The 21,302-nt window shown below is 44.1% G+C and overlaps 1 protein-coding gene across 1 annotated transcript in view; it reads left to right on the forward strand.

Moving 5' to 3' along the window:
• Nucleotides 1–7,072: 7,072 nt before the first annotated feature.
• Nucleotides 7,073–21,302, forward strand: part of PAQR5 (progestin and adipoQ receptor family member 5) — a gene marked incomplete at both ends in the record, with an annotated part of 37,335 nt that continues 23,105 nt past the window's right edge. Inside the window, one exon of the mRNA XM_084239492.1 lies at nucleotides 7,073–7,141. Within this exon, the coding sequence (XP_084095618.1) occupies nucleotides 7,091–7,141 (51 nt within the window). The remainder of the gene's footprint in view (nucleotides 7,142–21,302) is intronic.

Raw genomic sequence — 21,302 nt, forward strand, 5'->3', positions numbered from 1 at the left:
CCCCTTATTTACTGCCTGTTCTTCCATGTGACCCAGGATTTCCCACTGTTTCTCACCTCTCCAAACTGGCACAGTCATTCCTGGCTGAAAGGGGATTTTCTTTCAGCTTCTACTTACCTGGGCTGTGGTTTTACCCCTGCCCACCCGGCACTGCCTGGGGCTGATGGTTCTGGACCTTTCTGGCTCACTGAAAGCGAGTCCCTTTTCCCCAACACACAATTTTATCTATAATTTTGCATCCCTCCACTTAAATTTCCATGGGCTTCAGGCTAAAACCCTTCCCACTCCATCCTAGGAATTGTTGCAGCTGAATTTCCCTCCCCTGAAGGTGTTGTTATTTATAGTAATGATAGCAGCATTATCGCCACTTCTGATGATACTGCAGGTGTTTACTTAGCATTTTGTAGTTAATAAATATATTCACATTCATTATCTCATCTTAGCTTCCCACAGCCCTGGCCCGGTCATTATTAATATTCTTATTGCACAGATGATGAAAATGAGAGTCGAGGAGAATTATGCAGCCTAGTCAAGGTCAGACACTGGAGATGGCACCAGAGAGCCTGTCCTTGGTGACCCTAAGTCACAAGCCCCCTCCTGTAACTCTTCATCAGAAGGCTTCTGAGGGGCAGGAATTGCACTTTTCGAACATTCTCCAAGCACAGGTGATCTAGGGTACTTGTTACAACGTACAAAGCAAATATATGTAACTTAACAAACAGAAATATCACAAAGCTATACTTTCTGGACTCAGTGCAATACACTGATATTTTGTTCTATTATTTTTCCACACTATTCTGTTTTGGAATGTTGGTCATGATACATAAAATTGACCTCATGACCTGTGGAGTGGTGTGACTTGCAGTTTGGAGAACACTGCCTTGACAGTCATGGTATTTTATCTAATAGTGACTACCTGGAAGGTGTTTGTAATTGTGGAGGTGGGCCTTTGACCCTGGCTGCCGCCAAGCTGGGATTCAGGTGCTGACTGAGGCGTGGCCTGAGCCACCCCTACTGGCTCTCCACGGTTCTTCTCTTCCTCTGATGGATTTAGGAACTGGCACTGGAGGAGAGACTGTGGCCTTTCACGGCCTGTGGTACACCTGTGTCTCACTGTCACAGGCCTCATTTAATGTTGACCCTCTAGGGCTCCCTTCGGGTGACAAGTTATTTCCTTACTGGGATTCTCATCTGTAGACTAGGAGGAAGGGTGGTGGCTGAGCTAGCTGTGCTTCTCAAAGAAGATGAAGCTTTGCAGCAGCAGGTTGCATATGGTATACAGTGTGTGTGTGTGTGTGTGTGTGTGTGTGTGTGTGTACACACTGGTCTGAATATTTGCCTCCTGCCCCCATCCCAGTTCATATGTTGAAATTCTAATGCCCAGTGTAATGGAGTGAGGCCTCTGGGAGTGACAGGGATTATGAAAGAGGTTCCAGAGAGCTACCTTACCCCATCCACCATGGGAGGCTGCAGCAAGAAGTCAGCCATTTGCAATCCAGAACCCAATCATGCTGGAACCCTGATCTTAAACTTCCAGCCTCAAGAACTGTGAGAAATATTTATTTACTTAGTTATTTTAAGATTTATTTATGCATACAAGAACTGGGGTGTAAGGCAGAGCTGCAGGGGTAGAGGGTGAGAGGATTCACCAGAGAGATTAGGGAGCAGAGCAGGCGGAGCTACTGAAATACACTGCTGAGAGGAGCAGCGGGCGAGACAAGAGAGGTCTACTGCGCCATGTGGGTAGCTCCCTGGCAGTAGCTTGATAGCACTGCCTTTAACCCCTGCATCATCAGGGAGGCACAAGAACTGTGAGAAATAGATGTGTGTTGTTTATAAGCCACCCAGGTTAGGGTATTTTGTTACAGCAGCTGGAGTGGACTAACATATATAATTCTATTTAAGTGTATAATTCAGTACATTAAGTACATTTACATTGTTGTGCCCCCGTCACCACTATTCATTTCCAGAACTTTTTCATCATCCCAAACAGAAACTCCATGCCCATTAAATGATGCCTTCTGCCCCACCCTGTACTTCTACATTATGTCTCTGTGAATTTGCCTACTCTAGGTATCTCCTATGAGAGATCATATAACATTTGTCTTTTTGTATCAACTTATTTCACTTAGTATAATGTTTCCAAGTTTCATCTGTGTGGTAGCATGTGTCAGAATTTCACCCCCTTTTAAGGATGAGTAATATCCCGTTGTGTGGCTATACCATATTTAGTTGTCCATTGATCTGCTGGTGGACCCTTGGGTTGTTTCCAACTCTGGCTACTGTGATTAATGCTGCTGTAAACATAAGTATGTAATTTTGGAGGGAATACATCCAGAAGTGGGTTATTCTATGTTTAACTTTTTGAGGAACCACCATACTGTCTTCTATAGCAGTTGCAGCCTTTTAGGGCCCCACCAGCAGTACACAGAGGTTCTGATTTCTCTGCATTGTCACCAACACTGTTTTCTGTTGTTTCTTCTTTTGGATAGTAGCCATGCTGCTGGGTGCCGAATGGTATCTCATGGTGGTTTTGATTTGATTTTCCTAGTGACTGATGATGCTGAACATCTATTTATGTGCTTATTCATCCCCTGTATACTTTCTTTTCTTTTTTTTTTTTAAAGATTTATTTATGCATGCAAGAGCTAGGGTACAGGTCAGAGGTGTGGGGGGTGAGAGGATTCACCAGAGACAGAGCAGGGAGCAGAACAGGCAGACTGACTGAAATACTCTGCTGAGGGGAGCAGTGGGCGAGACAGGAGAGGTCCTCCACACCATGTGGGTTGCTCCGTGGTTGGTGGGTGTAGAACCGGCACTGCAGAGGCTGTGGACAGCTTCACAGCGCTGCACTCAACTGCCTGTGCCACCAGGGAGGCCCCCTGTATATTTTCTTTGGAGAAATGTCTCTTCAAGTCTTTACTCATTTTCATGTTGAATTGTTTGATTGTTGAGTCTGGCAGTTCTTTATATATTCTGGATAATAAACTCATCAGAAAGATGCTTTGCAAATAGTTTCTGCCATTCTGTGGGCTGTCTTTTCACTCTCTTGATAGTGTCATTTTGATGCACAAACAGGACTCTTACATTGGGCTGTTTTAGACATTGCCCATAGCCTTCACCTACCTCTTCCCCAGGTTCAAGTTCAGTCATCTGTGGTGGGGCCCAGGGGGATCCTCTGGAAGAGACCTCCCAGCGCAGTGATAGAATGGGGACTTCACCAGTCCCCTCCACAGACTGGGTGCTTTTCTCCAGCAGCATGGGGAGCTCTAGCCGGGAGGCAAGGCGGGAGTAGCGGAAGTGTCACAGTGTCAGAGCCTGTGCTTTCTGTGCCCTTGACCTGAGCTTTGCCAGCAATTGCTCTTTAACTAGATCCTCCTTCCCCACCCAGGAAGCTGGGACCTTACAGAAACCAGTCTGTTCAGACCACTCCGGTGCTCCCTAGCCTAGGGCTGGCTCGAGGAGTGTGGGCAGAAGGATGATGCCGGTTCCCCCTGCACGTGTCCTCTGAGCTGCCCACGCCAACAGTGTATTAATGGCGGAGTCCTTTCTTTGAATGGCAGGAAAACAGAACACAGACATCTTCTACTTTTGAAACAGCCGGGTCAAATTTGGCTGTACCCAAGGGTTTGTCTGCACTTGATTCATTGGCAGAGGATTGTTGTTTGGCATCTCGGTTGTAAACATCTTTGTAAACACTCTGTATTTTCCATCCTCTCTCAGTAGCCAAGAGAAATTAAGTCCTAGTGCATTGTGCCAGGACTTAGTCCCCTTTAACCAAGGTCAGTTCTCTTGTTAAAATTCTCTTCTTACATTTTCTTTCTCAAAGAGAGGGCTTGTGGTATTATGTTTTCATTATAGTTCAGAAAGATGTGAACCTCTTCTGTTTGAAATAGGAGTAGTAGTGACCTCTCTTTTTCCTATTCACTTGTACAGCCTCCACCCCCCCCACCCCAAAGTAGTCTCTAGAGTGTAAGGTTGGGCTGCCCAGAACGCAGTGTCAAACTCCCCAGTCTCTCTTTGCCACCTAGTAAGCATCATAGCATCCCCATGCGACCCCACCTCCCTCCACAGGCCTTCAGGCAAGCCAGGAACCACGTGGTAGTTATCCCACTTACTAGCTGGATGGTCTGGGATCAGCCCCCTAACTTCAACACCTTGGTTTTCCTGTTTGTAAAATTAAAAAAATAATTTTCCTATCTGAAATGTAATGAAAATAGCAAGTATTTATTAGGCCGGTCCTTGATGGCAGCCCCTTTCCAGGGGTTCTCTTTTAATCATCCCCACCTGTGTGGACAGTGCCGCAGTGATTCCCATGTCGCAGGGGAGGAAAACAAGACACGGGGCTTCCGGTTCCTTGCACTGGGCCGCACAGGAAATGCCAAACCAGCCTTCGAATGTGGAGGCTTGACATCAGCACCCGCAGGCCTTTAGCTGCCCAGCGGTGTGTCCTGGTGGGTGTGGTGAGGGCCATGAAGCTGGGCAGGCTGCTGCAGGGCACATGAGAGTGCCCTCCCCGGGTGGCGTGCGTTAGCTGGCTTCTCTCTGTCGCATCTCTTTATACACTTCTTGGGGGTGAGGACTCTCATCTGCTTTCCTGGTGCGCGGGAATAGAATGGCGTGGAGTATGTCTGCTGCCCTCTGTGCTGTCCAGTTTTTCTATTAAAGTCTCGCCTTTTCCTCTAAGGGGCTGCAGAATAATCAGCTCTATGGTTAGCCCCTACTCTACTCATAGGATGCAAACGCAGTGAACAGTGGCTAAACGAAGGGATGGGTGAATCCTACATCACCTTGTGTTGCCTCTCACTTTTGTACCGGTGGTCTGACCCGCCTGCGTGGAAGGTGTGCTGTGAGGACAGGGGCCTTTTCTTTTTCTTGCTCATTCAGTCAGCTCCAGGAGAGCCAGGCGCCGCTGGGCAGGCTCATGTGGGCCCAGCCCTGCTCCTATTCTTGTCTGAGGCTTGCTGCTTGCTTGACTGGGACCGGTCCTTCCCCGGTACTGGCCCTTGCCCTCCTGTCCTGCCCCAACGTGAGTTCACACTGCTTGTGCCGTGTGAGAGGCGTGGGGATTCAGGCCTGGGAGACTTAGAGAAGTAGGTGTGCTGTGGCCCACGTGCATTAGCGTCGTTTGTTTGCAAAGTGGTAACTTGTTTTTCTAACCTGGGTAAATGTACATGTGGCTTACAAATTATTTTCTCTGCTATTCTATAATTTGAAACTATTACATAACTTTTTTTTTTTTAAAGATTTATTTATTTATTTATTTATTTATTTATTTATACAAGCACTGGGTACAGTCAGAAGCACGGGAGGGTGAGAGAATTCACCAGAGCCAGAGCAGGGAACAGAACAGGCAGACTGACTGAAGTACACTGCTGAGGGGAGCAGCGGGCGGCAGGAGAGGTCTGCGCGCCATGTGGGACCCTTGCCAGCCAGCCGGGGATCGAACTGGCGCTGCAGAGGCTGCGGGCAGCTTCACAACCCAGCGCTCAACTGCTGCGCCACCGGGGAGGCCCTACATAACTTTTTTATCACAGTAAAATATGGACAACATAAAACTTACCATTTTAACCATTTTTAAGGGTAAAATTCAATGGCATTAAGTACATTCACAGGGTTGTACCCTATTACTACTCTACATTTCCAGAATTTTTTTCATCATCCCCGATAGAAACTCTGTACCCCAAACAATAATATCTCCCATTACCTGCTTCCCCCAGCCTGCACTCTACTTTCTGTCTCTGTGAATTTGCCTTTTCTAGATACCTCGTATAAATGGAATCATGTAATATTTGTCTTTTTGTGGCTGCCTTATTTCACTTAGCATACTGTTTCCAAGGTTCATCTAAATTGTAGCTGTATCAGAACTTCCTTTTTAAGACTAAATAACACTGCATTATGTGCAGACAATATTTTGTTTCTTCATTAATCTACTGATGGACACTTAGGTCATGACCACATTTTAATGCTTGTGAATAATGCTCACAGCATTGTTTTCAAGCACACTTATGACAATGAAACATAAGTACATTGTATTTTGCCACATAGTTCCAGATAACACCTAGAAGGTAAATAACTATAATAAGAAGCAAAAATATAAACAGACCACAGAAATCAAAGCACACTTTGTTCAGAGGATGAACACCTCTGCTTCATTAAATAAGCATTTGCTGAAGGCCTGTGCCAGCCACACCCTGAATTTCCAGCCATCCTGGGAGGCGGGGGGATCCTCCTCAAAGAGGAGGTGGAGGCCAACACAGGCAATGTTGTCTACAGGCAGGGACAGAACCCTTTGAGGGGGAGAGAAGGACTCTGTGGAGGCTGTGGATTTTGGCTCATGGAGGTAGAGGTGTTAACTATGCCAAATTCCTAGCTTGTCTTTGTTGAACCCGACTTGTATTTTTCTGTGTCTTGGGCCTGTCTTGAGGGCTTCAGCTTTCTCTTGTTCAAGTCTCTCACAGCTGTGAAGCACTCTTAATCCTGCATCAAAACAATGATTTTACTTACTAGTGCCTCGGATTGTCTGGTCTGGTTTCTTGGGTCCAGACAACTACGTTCCATCAGCCTTTTGGGAGAGTCGCTTGTCTTTGGGTCATCTGGAGTCTGGGGTCCAGTCCTCTTGTGCCCACCAGGTGGATGCAGACCTGGGATCACACTGGCCAGGGGCTGCACGTTGTACACTGGAAAGTCAGTCTCCCAGGGAGGTCACTCCACCTTGCTGACCCTCATGTGTAACACAAGAGCACTGGGTAACCTCTGTGGCCCTTTCCAGCTCTGCAGTTTTGAGTGCCCATATTATGATTGAATTCCCTCCCTCCAGCACCTTTGGAGTAAATGACTCAGCAGTCTGATAGTTTCTCTGCTTCGAAGGAAGCCTGATTACTTTGCCATCACAAGCATTTGTTCTGCACTTAGTCTGATAGGTGTGATCCAGCTGGAGTTCAGCTGAGACTCACTGATTTCTTGACACTCTTCTCTTTCAGGGAAGCAGCCTGGGCCCCACTGGCCAGAGGCACCCCAGGCATGTCAGAACTCTGACTGGAGGCAGGGAGCGGCTGCCATCCGCCAGCCTTCTCAGGCCGGCTCCAAGATGCTGAGCCTGAAGCTCCCCAGGCTGTTCAGCATCGACCAGATGCCACAGGTATGTGCTCTTTATTCCAGGGGGTGAGTGCCAGGTGTGACCAGGCCTTGGCCTGCACAGCAGGGGCGGGCTCAGCGTGGTCTTCCACCAGTCTGTTCTGGGTAGGCCCCACAGACAGGCAGGGTATCAGAGTCACCTGTTTCCCCCGCCTGCACCCAACTTGGAAGTGGAAGTGATCCTGAAACTGTTTAAGTTGTAACCCTTCCTTTAAGTTGTCTGCTCCTGTCACATCTATATTTTATCCCAAAGCAGACTTATTGTTGAGATTCGTATAGATTCAGGCTGGAGATAAAGCCGGCAGCTCCTGGCTGGGTGAAAGGTTTTTTAAGGCCCCTGGGGGTGCTTGAAAGCAGGCCAGGGACAAAGTCAGCTTAGGGTGTGCTGTTGGTGTCCTCACTAGCAGAAGGCCCAGATCAGGCTGAGACAGGAGGAAGGTTGTGAGTGGGCCCTAGCCCTGCCCCTGAATGGACTCCTGGGCCTGTGCACGCAGGAGCAGCTGTCCTGAAACACCTGGGGCTCGTGGATAGCCTGCATTTTTCATGAGTCTCAGGTGAGGCCAAGCCGCCTTTGGTGAGGGCAAGCTGGCGCAACCCCTCCTTCCTGGAGAAGAAAGCATAATTTCATGACTCCCTTCCTTCGGTGTCAAGTTTCCTTCCTTTTTGACTGAAGAAGTGTGGGTGTTACTTCTTGGCAGTGTGGTTCATCTGGAGGGGCTTGTAGATGGGGGGAGAGCTCCTTTCCACTCAGCAGCCTGCCAAACCCTTAGGACTTACCCCAGAAAAAGCAATCCTAAGACTCAGCACCATGAATGGAAGATTAAGAAGAGGTAAGCTGCCAGACTCTTCCTAAAAGCCTGTGAAGCTGGATGATTCCAGAAGATGGCATTGGGGGAAGTCAGAAGCCAGGCAGAGCTGTTGGGTGGGAGAGGTGAGCTGCGGCAGGTAACAGATACATTAAAACCCGCTCACACTGTTGAGCAGGTGGCCGGGTCTGTCTTCACTGGGCCCTAAGTGTCCCTTCTGGGGATGTTTCACTGGCTGACTCGACCCAGGAGCCTTCATGGCTGTGACTGGCAGCACACAGCGTGCATCTTGGGTTCACTCACTCATGAACTTTTCCTGGACTGTCCACTGTGTGAGAGGCGTGACTGCCCAGGACTCAGGGGAGCTTTGTGGGGTTGCTGCCCCTTTAAGGCTCAGCTTGGCCTGGGAGGTTTGAAAACGCCCAGCAGCCCAGTGAGGATAGCCATCTTCAAAGGAGGGAGAGGTCATGACACTCATGAGGGAGGAAAGGGGTGAATATTTAAGGTGAAATTTGAGGGTGGGTAAGATTGGGGAGATGGGAGAACATTCCAGGTGGAACGAATAGTTGTGAGCAAGGCCAGGAGACAGGACATCACTGGGTAGGTGTGGGGCCTCCTGGGGTGTCTGCTCCTGTGTTTTCTGGGCCTTTTGCTTGGGGTTATTCAGAGTATGTGCTCGGGAAGGAAGTAAAGGTGAGAGCGTGGTGCCAGTGGGTACTTGGGTTAATGTGCGGGATTCTGAAGGTATGGGGGCGCCGAAGACCACTAGACCACTGGACCACCCCTGGGGGCTGCGTGTCTTCTCTTTCCACTTTTTCATGCATAGTGGTGCCAATAGTCTCCTGTTTAGTGAAATGGCTGGTCAGAGGCAGAGACCCAGCATCACACCTTGCATCTGCCCTTGGCTTTGCAAACTTCCTTGGGCTAATGCATCTCGATAAGACGCTGATGGCAGGGGCTCCTGGCATCACAGGCTCCAGGCATCTGCCCAAGTTTCCAGAAGCCACAGAGAAAACAGTGGCTTTGCCTGCCTGGAGGATTTGGTGAGGGAGGGGGAAGAGCATTTTGGAGTGTTGAAACAGATGCAAATATATTAAGGAGAAAATGTGTGGTTTGCCTGGCAACGTAAGAGACTATGTACACATCAAGCTTACTTTTGGTGGACCCTGTGGGTGCCAGTACTTGGTTTGCAAAGTGACCTTGGGTAAGATATCTGACCTCCCTAGTTCAGTTTCTGCAGCTCTTAAATGGGGTGACGGTAGAGTCAGATTCTTAGGACTATGACGAGGCATCACTGAGATAACTGTGAAGTGCCTGGCCCATGGAGAGCCACTGTCATTATCAGGGCCCTTGGGGGGGGTGGGGGGGTGGGAAGGGACTGAGCAGCCCCCCTCACAGACTTGAACCCCAGCCCCCCTAGCCTGTGATCCCAGCTTTTGGGGGCCTGACCCCATTTCTCAGGCACATACCCTATTCTCCATTCACACAGTGGTTTCTTTGTTCTCCCCACCAGACTGCGCATTCTCTTTGCAGACTGTTTGCGGAAGGTTTGCCTCTCCTCCATGCTCCCTTCTGCTTGCTGGCTCCCTGCCCTGGAGCGGAGGGGCCGCTCCCTCCTGACCCCTTCAGCTGTTGGCTGGCAGGTCTGCGGGCGGCCCTGGGCAGCCCCTCTCCCCTTGCCAACCAGCTGCATGGCCAGGGCTCCTGCCCCACTCACTCGAGCCTCGCCCACCACAGGGGTGACCGCCACCTCTCAGCCCCATCAGGACTATAAATCCAGCCAAAGTTTTGCTCACAGGAAAGGGCCATTTCTCTCTTCCCTGAGGAGGTAGCATTTGGATATGTGCCTCAAATTTTGTGAACCCCCCCCAAAAACAAGCCCAGGTATCTATTTAATGAGCTAGGAAATCATTAAAAATTGGCACCAACACCTCAAGGTGTGGACTAACTATTTAGGTGCTGGTCTACCCAGACCCCGCTTAGAGACAAAACAGCGGTGTCTGGACTGCAAGGTCACACACAACCTGCCGGGACACTTTGCTCAGGAAACATGGGCTTTGTGTCCCCTTGAGGAATTTCTCTTTACTACAGTCCTGACCCACAGGCTACAGGTATGCCCTGGTGCCTTAGTTTAGGGGCCCGGTGGGAGGATTCCTGGGGTGCTGGGTGTAGACGGAAAAGCACACAGTTCGCAGTCTTGCCCACTGCTCTGCCACTGCTGTGGGAATCAGGATGAGACTGGTGACTCTCTAAGCCTCAGCTTTTGAATTGTTAAATGGAAATAAAATCTGCTAGGTTAGACTCACAAGGCTATTGTGAAGATTCCAGAATGAAGCACAGCAGTGGGGCTGCTAGGAGAGTCAGGAAGCAGAGCCAGGGGCTCGCTGGGTGGGGCACAGGTGGAGCTTCTCCATAGGCAGTGGTTTCTCCAACCCTGATTACTCAGTCTGGGGTGCTTGGATCATTGGCATCAGAACCACCCAAGATTTCTAAAAGTATGATAGGAATCTTGATTGCAGGCACCTTTGTGTTCTGATTTTAATTGCAAGGAATGTTTCAGCATTTCATCATTAAAAAAATGTTAGTGTGCATGTATAAATAAACTTTCGAGTGGAGGATATTTCTTTTATAGACCTAGATTTTCTTCTTTAAATTGGCGTGAATTTTTTCCCATCAGTATGTCTTTTGAGATGGTGGTATATGTAGTTCATTTACGTTGTTAATGTGGTGAATTGCATTGTTTACTGTTACACAAACCTTGCATTTAAATACAACTTGGTTGTGATGCAATATATTTTTTAAAGATTTATTTATTTATGCATACGAGAGGGGTACAGACCAGAGATGTTGGGGTGAGAGAATTCACCAGAGACAGAGTGGGGAACAGGACAGGCAGATTGACCAAAGTACACTGCTGAGGGGAGCAGCGGGCGAGTCAGGAGAGGTCTGCTGCTCCTTGTGGGTTGCTCCCTGGCTGGCCAGGGATCGAACTCATGCTGCAGAGGTTGTAGATAACTTTATAGGTTGCGTCTTAACCCCTTGCACCACCAGGTAGGCCCGATGCAGTATTTTTTTAACCTCTTGCTGGAATTAGTTAGCTAGCATTTGTTTTAGAATCCTTAAATCTATTTTTCTTTCTTATACTATCCTTGCCTGCATTTGGGATTAAGATTATGCTCACCACAATGAGCAGAAGAGTATAGCCTATTTATTCTATGGGGAGATTTGTATAATATTTGGAAAGGGCCACCAGATTGCCCACCGCAAGGGACCTCCACTCACCTTTCCATCTACATGATGGCAACCCGTGGAGTTAGCTGTGTGGGAACACGACCATCCTACAGCTGAATTCTCTCCATGGAAAGAAACTGTTTTAATCATAGCTTTGTTGAGATATAAATCATATAGCATAAAAGTCACCCCTTAACATTGTAGGCTGTTCACGGGAGCCCAGTGGTCTATGGTGGAGGCCTGTAGGTACTTCTGTGAGTCTCTGCATGTTGACATACAGTGTGTTGTATGTTTTAGAACATTTTCATCACTGGAGAAAGATACTCTCTATCCATCAGCAGTCACTTCTCATTACCCCCATGCCCAGACGCATGGTAACCACTAATCCTTTTGTCTCTACATATTTGCCTGTTTAGACTTTTCATGTAAATGGAATCATTCACTATGTGGCCTTTGTGATTGGCTTCTTGCACTCAATGTTTTCAAGTATTTCACTGTATGCAGTAGCATGTATTTGTACTTTATTCATTTTTATGACTGAGTAATATTCCATCTTATGGATATGCCACAGTTTGTTTCTTTACTTATCTGTTGATAGATGAGTTGTTTCCAATTTTGGCTCTTATGAATAATGCTACTATTTATGCACAAATTTTTGTGTGAATGTATTTTCAGTTCTCTAGGAGTGGAATTGCTGGGTCATGTAGTAAGTACTTCATGTTTAACATAAACAATTTTTTTGTGTGATAACATACACAACATAAATTTACCATCTTAACCATTTTTTAAGTACACGATTCTGTGGTATTAAATACACTCACAACTATCACCACCATCCATCTCAGTAACATTTTTATTTTGTAAAACTGAAACTCTACCCCCGTTAAATGTTAATGCCCCATCCCAGCCTCTGGCTACCCACATTCTACTTTCTGTCCATATGATTTTAACTAAATACCTCATATAAGTAGAATCAAACTGTATTTGTCTTTTGTGACTGGCTTATTTATTTCACTTAGCATAATATCCTCAAGATTCATTTATGTTGTAGCATATGTCAGAATTTAATTTTTTTAAGGTGGACTAATGTTCCATTATATGTATATCCTACATGTTGCTTATCCATTCATCCATTTGATGGGCACTGGGTTGCTTTTATGTTTTAGCTATTGTGAATAATGCTGCTGTGATTATGGGTGTATAAATAACTTTTTGAGACCCTACTTTCAGTTCTTTTGGGTATATACTCAGAAGTGGACTTGCTGACTCATTTGGTAATTCTAATTCTTTTCTGCAACCATACCAGATAGAGATCAGTATATTTGTGCTCATCCAAATGCCCTTTCTTTTGAGCCAATTGCTTTTTCACTAGCTACTTTGAACTTCCAAGTTGTGGATTGGCAAACATGTCCTTATGTCATATGCATTTACATTAAAGTATTGAAAGAAACTTTTAGTTCTCATACCGTGATGACTTGATACAGCACTGTGCTAAAGTTTGTTTGTTTGTTTTTAGAAACTTGCGTTTCGTAGTCTGGATGATAGCAAAAGTCTAAATCTAGAGAATTTAACTGAGTTTGTCAGTGAATATTCTATGCATGACAATTTAATGTTTAGTCTTCCCTATTAGACTAGTTTCTAGTCTTGTTTTGTTTTTTTTTTCTTTATTGAGGAATATTTGACACCATAGTTCCAGGTTAACTGGTAGTTCTATTTTTAATTTTTTGAGGCACCAGTGTACTGTTCTCCACAGTGGCCATTCCTTTTACAAAATTCCCACAACCAGTGCATAGGATTCCAGTTTCTTCACATCTTCCTCACCGCTGCTAGTTTTCTATATATTTTTAAAAGATTTATTTATTTATGCATATAAGAGCTGAGGTACAGACCAGAGATGCTGGGGGAGTAGGTAGGTGAGAGGATTCACCAGAGACAGAGTGGGGAACAGAACAGGCATACTGACTGAAATACACTGCTGAGGAGAGCAGCGGGCGAGTTAGGAGAGGTCTGCTGCGCCATGTGGGTTGTTCCTGGCTGTCCAGGGATCGAACTCGTGCTACAGAGGCTGCGGATTGCTTCATAGTGCATTGCTTAACGCCTTGCACCACCAGGGAGGCCCCTAGTTTTCTATATTTTTGATAGTAGACATCCTAATAATTGTGAGTTCCTATGTCATATTGTAGTTTTGAGTCATATTTCCCTAATGATTAGTGATTTTGAGTATCTTTTTATGTGCTTATTGTCCATTTGTTTAATCATCTCTGGATAAGTGTCTATTCAAGTCTTTTGCCCATTTTTACATTGGACTATTTGTCATTTGTCATTTTTTGTTGAGAGTTCTTTATTCTGGATACAATTCAGATATATGATTTGCAAATATTTCCCCTTCCATTCTGTCAATTGTCTTTTTAATATATTGATGAATATCCCTTGAAGTAAGAAAGTACAAAAGTTTTCAAATTTTGATATTTTTTTCTCTTGTTGCTTGTGCTTTTGGTGTCATATCTAAGAAAACTTTGGCTAATCCAAAGTCATGAAGATTTCCTCCTGTATTTTCTTCTAAGAATGCTTATCTCTCTCTCTTTTTTTTAAAGATTTATTTTATTTATACAAGAGCTGGGGTACAGGCCAGATGCGCGGGAGAGTGAGAAGATTCACCAGAGACAGAGCGGGGAACAGAACAGGCAGACTGACGAAATACACTGCTGAGGGGAGTAGCCCACGAGACAGGAGAGGTCTGCTCGCCATGTAGGTAGCTCCGAGGCCGGTGGAGACTGAACTGGCACTGCAGAGGCTGTGGACAGCTTCACAGTGCTGTGCTCCACCGCCTGCGCCACCAGGGAGGCTCAAGGATGCTTATCTCTTATATTAGGTATTTGATTCATTTTTTTAAAAAGATTTTTTAAAAAATTATTTATTTAGTCATATAAGAACTGGAGTGTAGGCCAGAGGTGCAAGGGATGAGAGGAGTCACCAGAGACAAAGTGGGGAGCAGAACAGGTGGAGCAAATGAAATACACTGCTGAGGGGAGCAGCGGGTGAGACAGAAGAGGTCTGCTGTGCCATGTGGGTCAGCTCCCTGGCTGGGGATTGAACTCATGCTGCAGTGGCTGATGACAGCTTGATAGCACCGAGTCTTAACCCCTGTGCCACCAGGGAGGCCCCCTTTGATTCATTTTTTAAGTTTATTTTTGCACATAGTGTGAGATAGATGTGTCCAAATTTATTGTTTTTTTTTCTTTTCTTCCTTAATGTGGGTACCAAAAAGTTCCAGCACCATTTGTTGGAAAAAATATTCCCTCTTCATTGAATTATCTTGGCACCTTTATTTAAAGTCAATTGATTGCAAATAGAAAGGTTATTTCTGGACTCTAACTTCTAGTCCATTACTTGGTTTGCCTATTCCTTATGTCAATAGCACACTTACTCTGATTACTGTAGCTTTGTAATAAGTTTTGGGAGATGATGGTCTTTCAGTCTTGTTCTTTTATCAGCATTGTTTTGATTGTTCAGGAGCCCTTGCACTTCCATACAGATTTAAGGATCAGCTTCTGCAAAATAAGGCAGCTGGAATTTTGATAGGGAGTGCGTTAAGTCTGTTGATGATTTGGGGGAATATCACCATCTTGATAACATTAACTCTCTTGTCCCATGAACTTTGCCTTTATTTATGTCTTCCTTACTTTTTTCAGTTGATGTTTCATAGTTTTCAGTATAGGTCTTGCACATTTAAATAATTTGTTAGTTTTATTTAATTGTTAAATTTATTTGTAAGTATTTTGTTATTTTTTTGATGCTGTTGTGTATGGAGTGATTCCTTAAATTTATTTTAGATTCTTCATTACTATTAAATAAAGCTGAGTTGTGAATGTTGATTTCATATCCTGTAACCAAGCTGAACTCATTTATTAGTTCTAATAGATTTCAGTGAGTCCTCTAGGAGACCCTACATGCAAGATCATGCCATCTGCAAATAGAGAGTTTTACTTCTTCCTTTTTAAATCTAGATGCCTATTTCTTTTTCTTGTCCAATTGACCTAACTAGTGTAGGCTCATTGTAATAGTGAATGGAAATGGTAAGGGTTGACATTCTTGACTTTTCCTTGTCTGGGGGAAGCTTTCCATTTTCGACCATTATGTGTGGTAATTGTGTTTCTTATAGACGGTTGAAAAGTCTTAATTCTATGGTGTTGAGTTGTTTCCTATCATGAAAGGCTATTAGATCTTGTGAAATGCTTTTTCTGTGTCTGTTGACATGATCATGTGGTTTTGTTTTTTCTCTTTTTGATTAGTCTTGTCACTTTTAATCTTTGAAAAGAAGTAGATGTGGGCTCAATAGAGTCTCTATTATGTATTTTACATCTCTGACATCTGTCATTATTTTTATTATTTTCTTTCCACCTTGGTTTTATTTTGCTGTTCCTGCTCTAACTTCTTAAGTTAGTCACAGTGCCTGCTAATGCTAGTAATTTAGTGCATACATTTTCCCTCTAAGTATTGCTTTAACTGCAGTCCACATGTTCTAATTAATTACTAATTTCTATTTTGATTTCTTATGTGACCTATGATTACTCAGAAGTGTGTCTTTAATCCCCAAATGTGTGGAGCATTTATGTTATTGTCTTAACTTGATTGTGATCTCAGAATGCTCTCTGTATTACTCCAGTTCTTGAAATTTGTTCAGACTACCTTTGTGACCTAGCATGTGATCACAAATCTTTTCACAAATCTTCTAATGTATGCTCTCTGACTGTTGTCAGATCTTATGTCCCAAAAGATCAAATAGTTTTATATTTTCATTGATTTTGTTCTGTGTGAGCTATCCATAATGAGATATTAAAATCTTTCATAGAGGAGGCAGATTTGTAGAGTACTCCTTGTAGATAAGTCAGTTTTTGCTTGAACATTATGAGCTATGTTTTTTAGTTACATCCAAATTTATAATTGCTGTATCTTTCTGGTCTTATTATTTTGTATTGATTCTTTTTATATCTCATGATGCTTTTTTTTTTTTAAAGATTTACTTATTTATGCATACAAGAACTGGGTACAGGCCAGAGGTGTGGTGGGGTGAGAGGATTCACCAGAGACAGAGTGGGGAGCAGAACAGGCGGGTTGACTGAAATATACTGTTGAGGGGAGAATGGGCAAGTCAGGAGAGGTCTGCTGCGCCATGTGGGTAGCTCCCTGGCCGGGGATCAAACTCGTGCCTCAGTGGCTACAGACAGCTTCATAGGTTGCGTCTTAACACCTCGCACCATCAGTGAGGCCCTCATGATGCTTTTTGTCTTAGAATCTATCTGATAGTCATTTAGTTATTCTGGCTGTGTTGTTTTTGTTTTATTTGTTTGGTTTCTTTCCTTCCCTTGACTTTTAACCTCTCCCTGTCCTTACATTATTTAAACTGTGTCTTGTGTAAAGGGCACGTAGTTGGATCTGATCTAGCTTGACAATATTTGTCACTTAACTGTGCAGTTTTGTATGCTTATATTTACGATTACTGATATCTTTACATCCATTTCCATCATCGTGTGTGCTTTCTATTTGTCCTGTTTCCTCTGTTTAGTTGTCCTTCCTTTCCTACTTCCTTTGGGCTGAGCATCACATTCTTGTTTTCCTTTTGCCTTTTAACACCCTCCCCCACTTGCTTTATACTTATATTTATACTAGTTTTACACTAGAAATATGCACGAAGTTTATCAGTTTAGTGGTTATTCCAGCGATGTTAACAAGAATAACTCTTCTAGGCAGGAAGGGCTAGGCTCTGCTGAGTTTAAAAATCACTCCAGGTAGATCAAAGACTTATTGTTGCCCCAGCCAATTTCACACTCACATAACTAGCTGAGGGGTCCATGGTTTGCTGGGAGGGATCCAGGCAGATGGAAGTGCTGCCACCCCGTAGCTGCGCCAGCTAGGCCAGGTGGCCTCCCGGATCGCCACAGAAGGGGAAGAAGGAGCAACATCTTAGGTTGAGTTCCCCAGAAATAGAGCCTAGGACAGATTCTCGTGCAGGCAGTTCATCTGGGAGTGTTCTCAGGAATAGCACCTGTAAGGAAGTGAGGAGAGCAGGATTGGGCAGAAGCAGAAGTTGCATCAGAAGCTTCAGTTGATCACATGGGGAGCTCCGCAAGGGGGTCGACGCTTCACAACTGTCTCAAGTGGGAGAAGGAGGCTAGGGCTTTGTCTCCAGCATCAGTGGATGTGTGTGGCCCCTGGGCAGGACCGTGATGTGGACAAAGCGGTGATCTTTGACTAAAAGCAGTCACTGTGGAGGGATGAGTGACTGTCCTGAGGGGGGAGGCGTTCCTTCCAAAGTGCATGGTGAGATCTGCTACAAGAAGACAACTGGCAGTGTATTTCAGGCTGCCTGTTCTGTCCCCCGCTCTGTCTCTGGTGAGTCCTCTCACCCTCCCGCACATTTGGCCTGTACCCTGGTTCTTGTATAAATAAATACATCTAAAAAAAAAAAGAAGAAGAAGACAATTGCTGTTTACTGCTCTGGCTTGCGAGTAACATTAACCGGAATGCGTGCGCTCGCCCCAGCTGCAGGAAAGGCTGAGAAGTGTAGGAAAGCACTTAGAATAACTGGTGAGCATGTCTCAGCCATACCCCACTCATCTGCTTGGACTTCCTGACTTGTGAATTTCAACAATTCTAGAAGTTTATCCATTGTCTCTTAAAATATCACAACCAAACCATTGTATTTTCCTTTTGGGAGAAATAGTCTCCATGTCTATCTCTCTCTCTCTTTTTTTCTTTCATGTTTTCTTTCTCTTATTCTCTCTGCACTGCATTCTGGATACTTTCTTTGCATCTGCTTTCAATCGACTAAATTTTTAATCAGCTTGGTCTAGTCAGCTAGTCATCCTTGCAGTGACTTTTTATTTCAATTGTGTGTTTTTAATTTCTGAAAATTAAACTTTTTCTAATATTTTATTATTTTATTATTTTATTTTTGCGTAGGAGGTCTGGGATGTAGGCCAGAGGTGTTGGGGGTGAAAGGACTCAACCATAGACAGAGTGGGGAGCAGAACAGGTAGATCTACTGAAATACTCTGCTGAGGGGAGCAGCGGACAAAACAGGAGAGGTCGTCTGAGCCATGTGGGTTAGCTCCCTGGCCAGGGATGGACCTCAGGTCACAGTGGTGGTAGTGCTGAGACTTATCCCCTGGGCCACCCGGGAGGCCCCTGAATGTTAGGCTCTTCTCAAATCTACTTGTTTCTTGTTCATATTTTAAGCTGTTTGTTTAAACATATTGAGCATAGCTGCTTTATATCCCAGTATCTGCTCTTTGAGTTCTTTCCTGCTATCTGCTATTGTTGCTGTTTCCCATACATGATGTTTTGTTTCTAAGTGTGGGCAAGATTAGATTAAAGTGGAAATCCTTCAGAGGGGATTCTATGTGTTTTTGTTTCCTACTCCAGGGAACTACAAAACTTTGACCTCTATGTATTTTTTTTAAGATTTATTTATTTATGCATACAAGAGGTGGGGTACAGGCCAGAGATGTGGGGGTATGTATGTGAGAGGACTCACCAGGGACAGAGTGGGGAACAGAACAGGCAAACTGACTGAAATACACTGCTGAGGGGAGCAATGGGTAAGGCAGGGGAGGTCTGCTGCTCCACGTGGGTGGCTCCCTGGCTGGGGATCGAACTTGTGCTGCAGAGGCTGTGGATTGCTTCATAGCAAGGTGCTTAACCCCTTGTGCCACCAGGGAGGCCCTGACCTCTATGTATTTGTAACCACTTTAAATTTTCCACTTGTGATCTCTTGGATCACAGAGGTGATGTGGAATTGGACCAAAAACCTATACGGAGTCTAGCTGATGGTTTTGAATCCATGAGATTTTTTTTTCAGACAGATAGCTTTCCTGATTGTTTCCTTTTGGCCTGGTGGGATTTGTTTCACATCCACTCATCTACAGAATCCTGGCCTTTTTGGTGAGGTCTATTAGATTCCCTGCCTTTGCTGGGTGGCGCAAGTCTCAAGAGGTCATCTCTTTTTATAAAGTCTGCAACAGAAGCTTTGATGGCGGAAGTGGTTTACCTCACAGGGTTCCTGATTTTCCTTGGTTTGGGGCACTGTGACTTCCTCATTTTCGTGCCAGCTTGCTGACACATTTTCTCCAGCACATGATGTCTTCTCCCAGCATTTGAATTGGCTCCTTCAACACATCTGATTGACCAGCATTCTGCGGAACGAGGATTCCTGCAGCTGTTCTTCCAGGGCCTTCCTTATCCCTCTGGGTCCAGTGATCTCTGCCTTCTGAAAACTTCTATAGCTCTTAGCATTTCCTTAAAATGTTTGTAGCAGTCTCTGGTTCTCTTTGGCTGGATGCAATGAAGCATGCATGGGCTTTGTCATCCAACAAACACATTGTGTTTGGTTGGTTCTGAACTAGGTTGGTTCTGCTACTGTTTTTATGGAATAACACAGAAACTTCATCTCACTGAGTGTCAATCTCCTCCATTGTTAAGTGGGTTGACAACTCTACCTTGCGTGCCCTCAGATGATCAAAGGAAACGAGGTCTGCCCCTAACATGTGCTGGGTGTAAGTCAGAAGAACACATAGACACCACAGGCCCTATGTCTAAATATGTAAAATTACAAAGGAAGCTAATGGTTAAATAAAATGGTTTATTCTACCTTGGCACATGTCCCTTTATAATGACAGTAAAAAACATCTAAAACTAGAATTCTTATACAGCTAACATCAGCAAAACATCAAAGACAGCTAAAAATTATTATTGCACTTGTCTGGATAGCATATTGATGGATTAGTGATGTTTGGATAAGTAATAAAATAAAAGCATACAAATATATCTGTTAGTACATGTTTATTCTATAGGATTTATATTCTTGCCTTCATTTCAGAATAAAGGTGTTATAGTGTTGTATCAGCATTATCACAGAGTTTATGTTCTATTGACTGATGCCAAATTAAACACAATTCTTATCATTGTAGTTCTTAGGATTTTAAAAAATTACTTTCATTTGGGAGAAACTTCTGCTGAGTTTCTGCTCAGTTCTGCTGAGGCAGAGCAACTGGAATTATTAAAAAATATGCTTAAAGTCACATTTGGCATCAGAAATGAGTCATACATTTTATATATCAAGTTTAAATATAATGAGATTTCTTATGGTAATTATAATTAAATGGGAAAATTATTAACTATTTTAATTTGATGAGTCATCTTTTATATTGCTGTTTTGATTCTCAGAACAATATCTAGATCCATATATTTGATTCTTTTTTCAAGAAAGAATAGCAGAATTTTGATCAGCCAAAATTATACCTCAGTCCCAGAAAAAATAGTCTCTATAAAAATTAATTTCAGGATTATTTGTATGTGAGTAGCTTTTTCATATCCCACAGACATCAATTTCCTTTTTGTATTTTATTCTATTAGAATGTCATTATTTTTAAGATTTATTTATGCATCCAAGAACTGGGGTATAGGCCAGAGGTGTAGGGGGTGGGGGGGGTTAGAGGATTCACCAGAGACAGAGTGGAGAGCAGAACAGATGGATTGACTGAAATGCACTGCTGAGGGGAACAGCGGGTGAGACAGGAGAGGTCTGCTCCCTGGCCAAGGATCAAACCTGTGCTGCAGTGGCTGTGGATAGTTTCATTGTGCTGAGACTTAACGTTAACCCTTGAGACTTGCGTCACAAGGGAGGCCCCCAGAATGTCATTTTTGTTGCAGATGTGACATGTGGCTCCTTTGGCTTAGAAAAATCCTATACATATTTAAAATAATAAATATATATTTTTGATGCCTTTAAAAATTAGATAGCCAAACCTAGTTGGTTTTTTTTTTTTTTGGTAAGCTTTTGCTTATAGCTCTAAAACGCATATCTGCGGAGAGCTCAGATTCAAAATGAATGTCATTTCCCCCAAGATTTGAGGTTTGCTCTATATTTGAGGACCTTCTGTTGTCTCACTGATTTCTTTCAGTCATCTTGTCTCTTGTCTAAGTTACATCTGTGTTCTATGGCATTTATTTGGCATTTGCATCATGTGAATGAGAATAGCTTATGGTCAAATTTGATATGTATTTCAGAAGACATCCCATATTTCGGGAAGCTGGAGAGAATGCTCTATATATTATCTTTTAAAAGAA

The sequence above is a fragment of the Talpa europaea genome (genome assembly GCF_964194135.1).
Source record: "Talpa europaea genome assembly, chromosome: 8".
Taxonomy (NCBI): domain Eukaryota; kingdom Metazoa; phylum Chordata; class Mammalia; order Eulipotyphla; family Talpidae; genus Talpa; species Talpa europaea.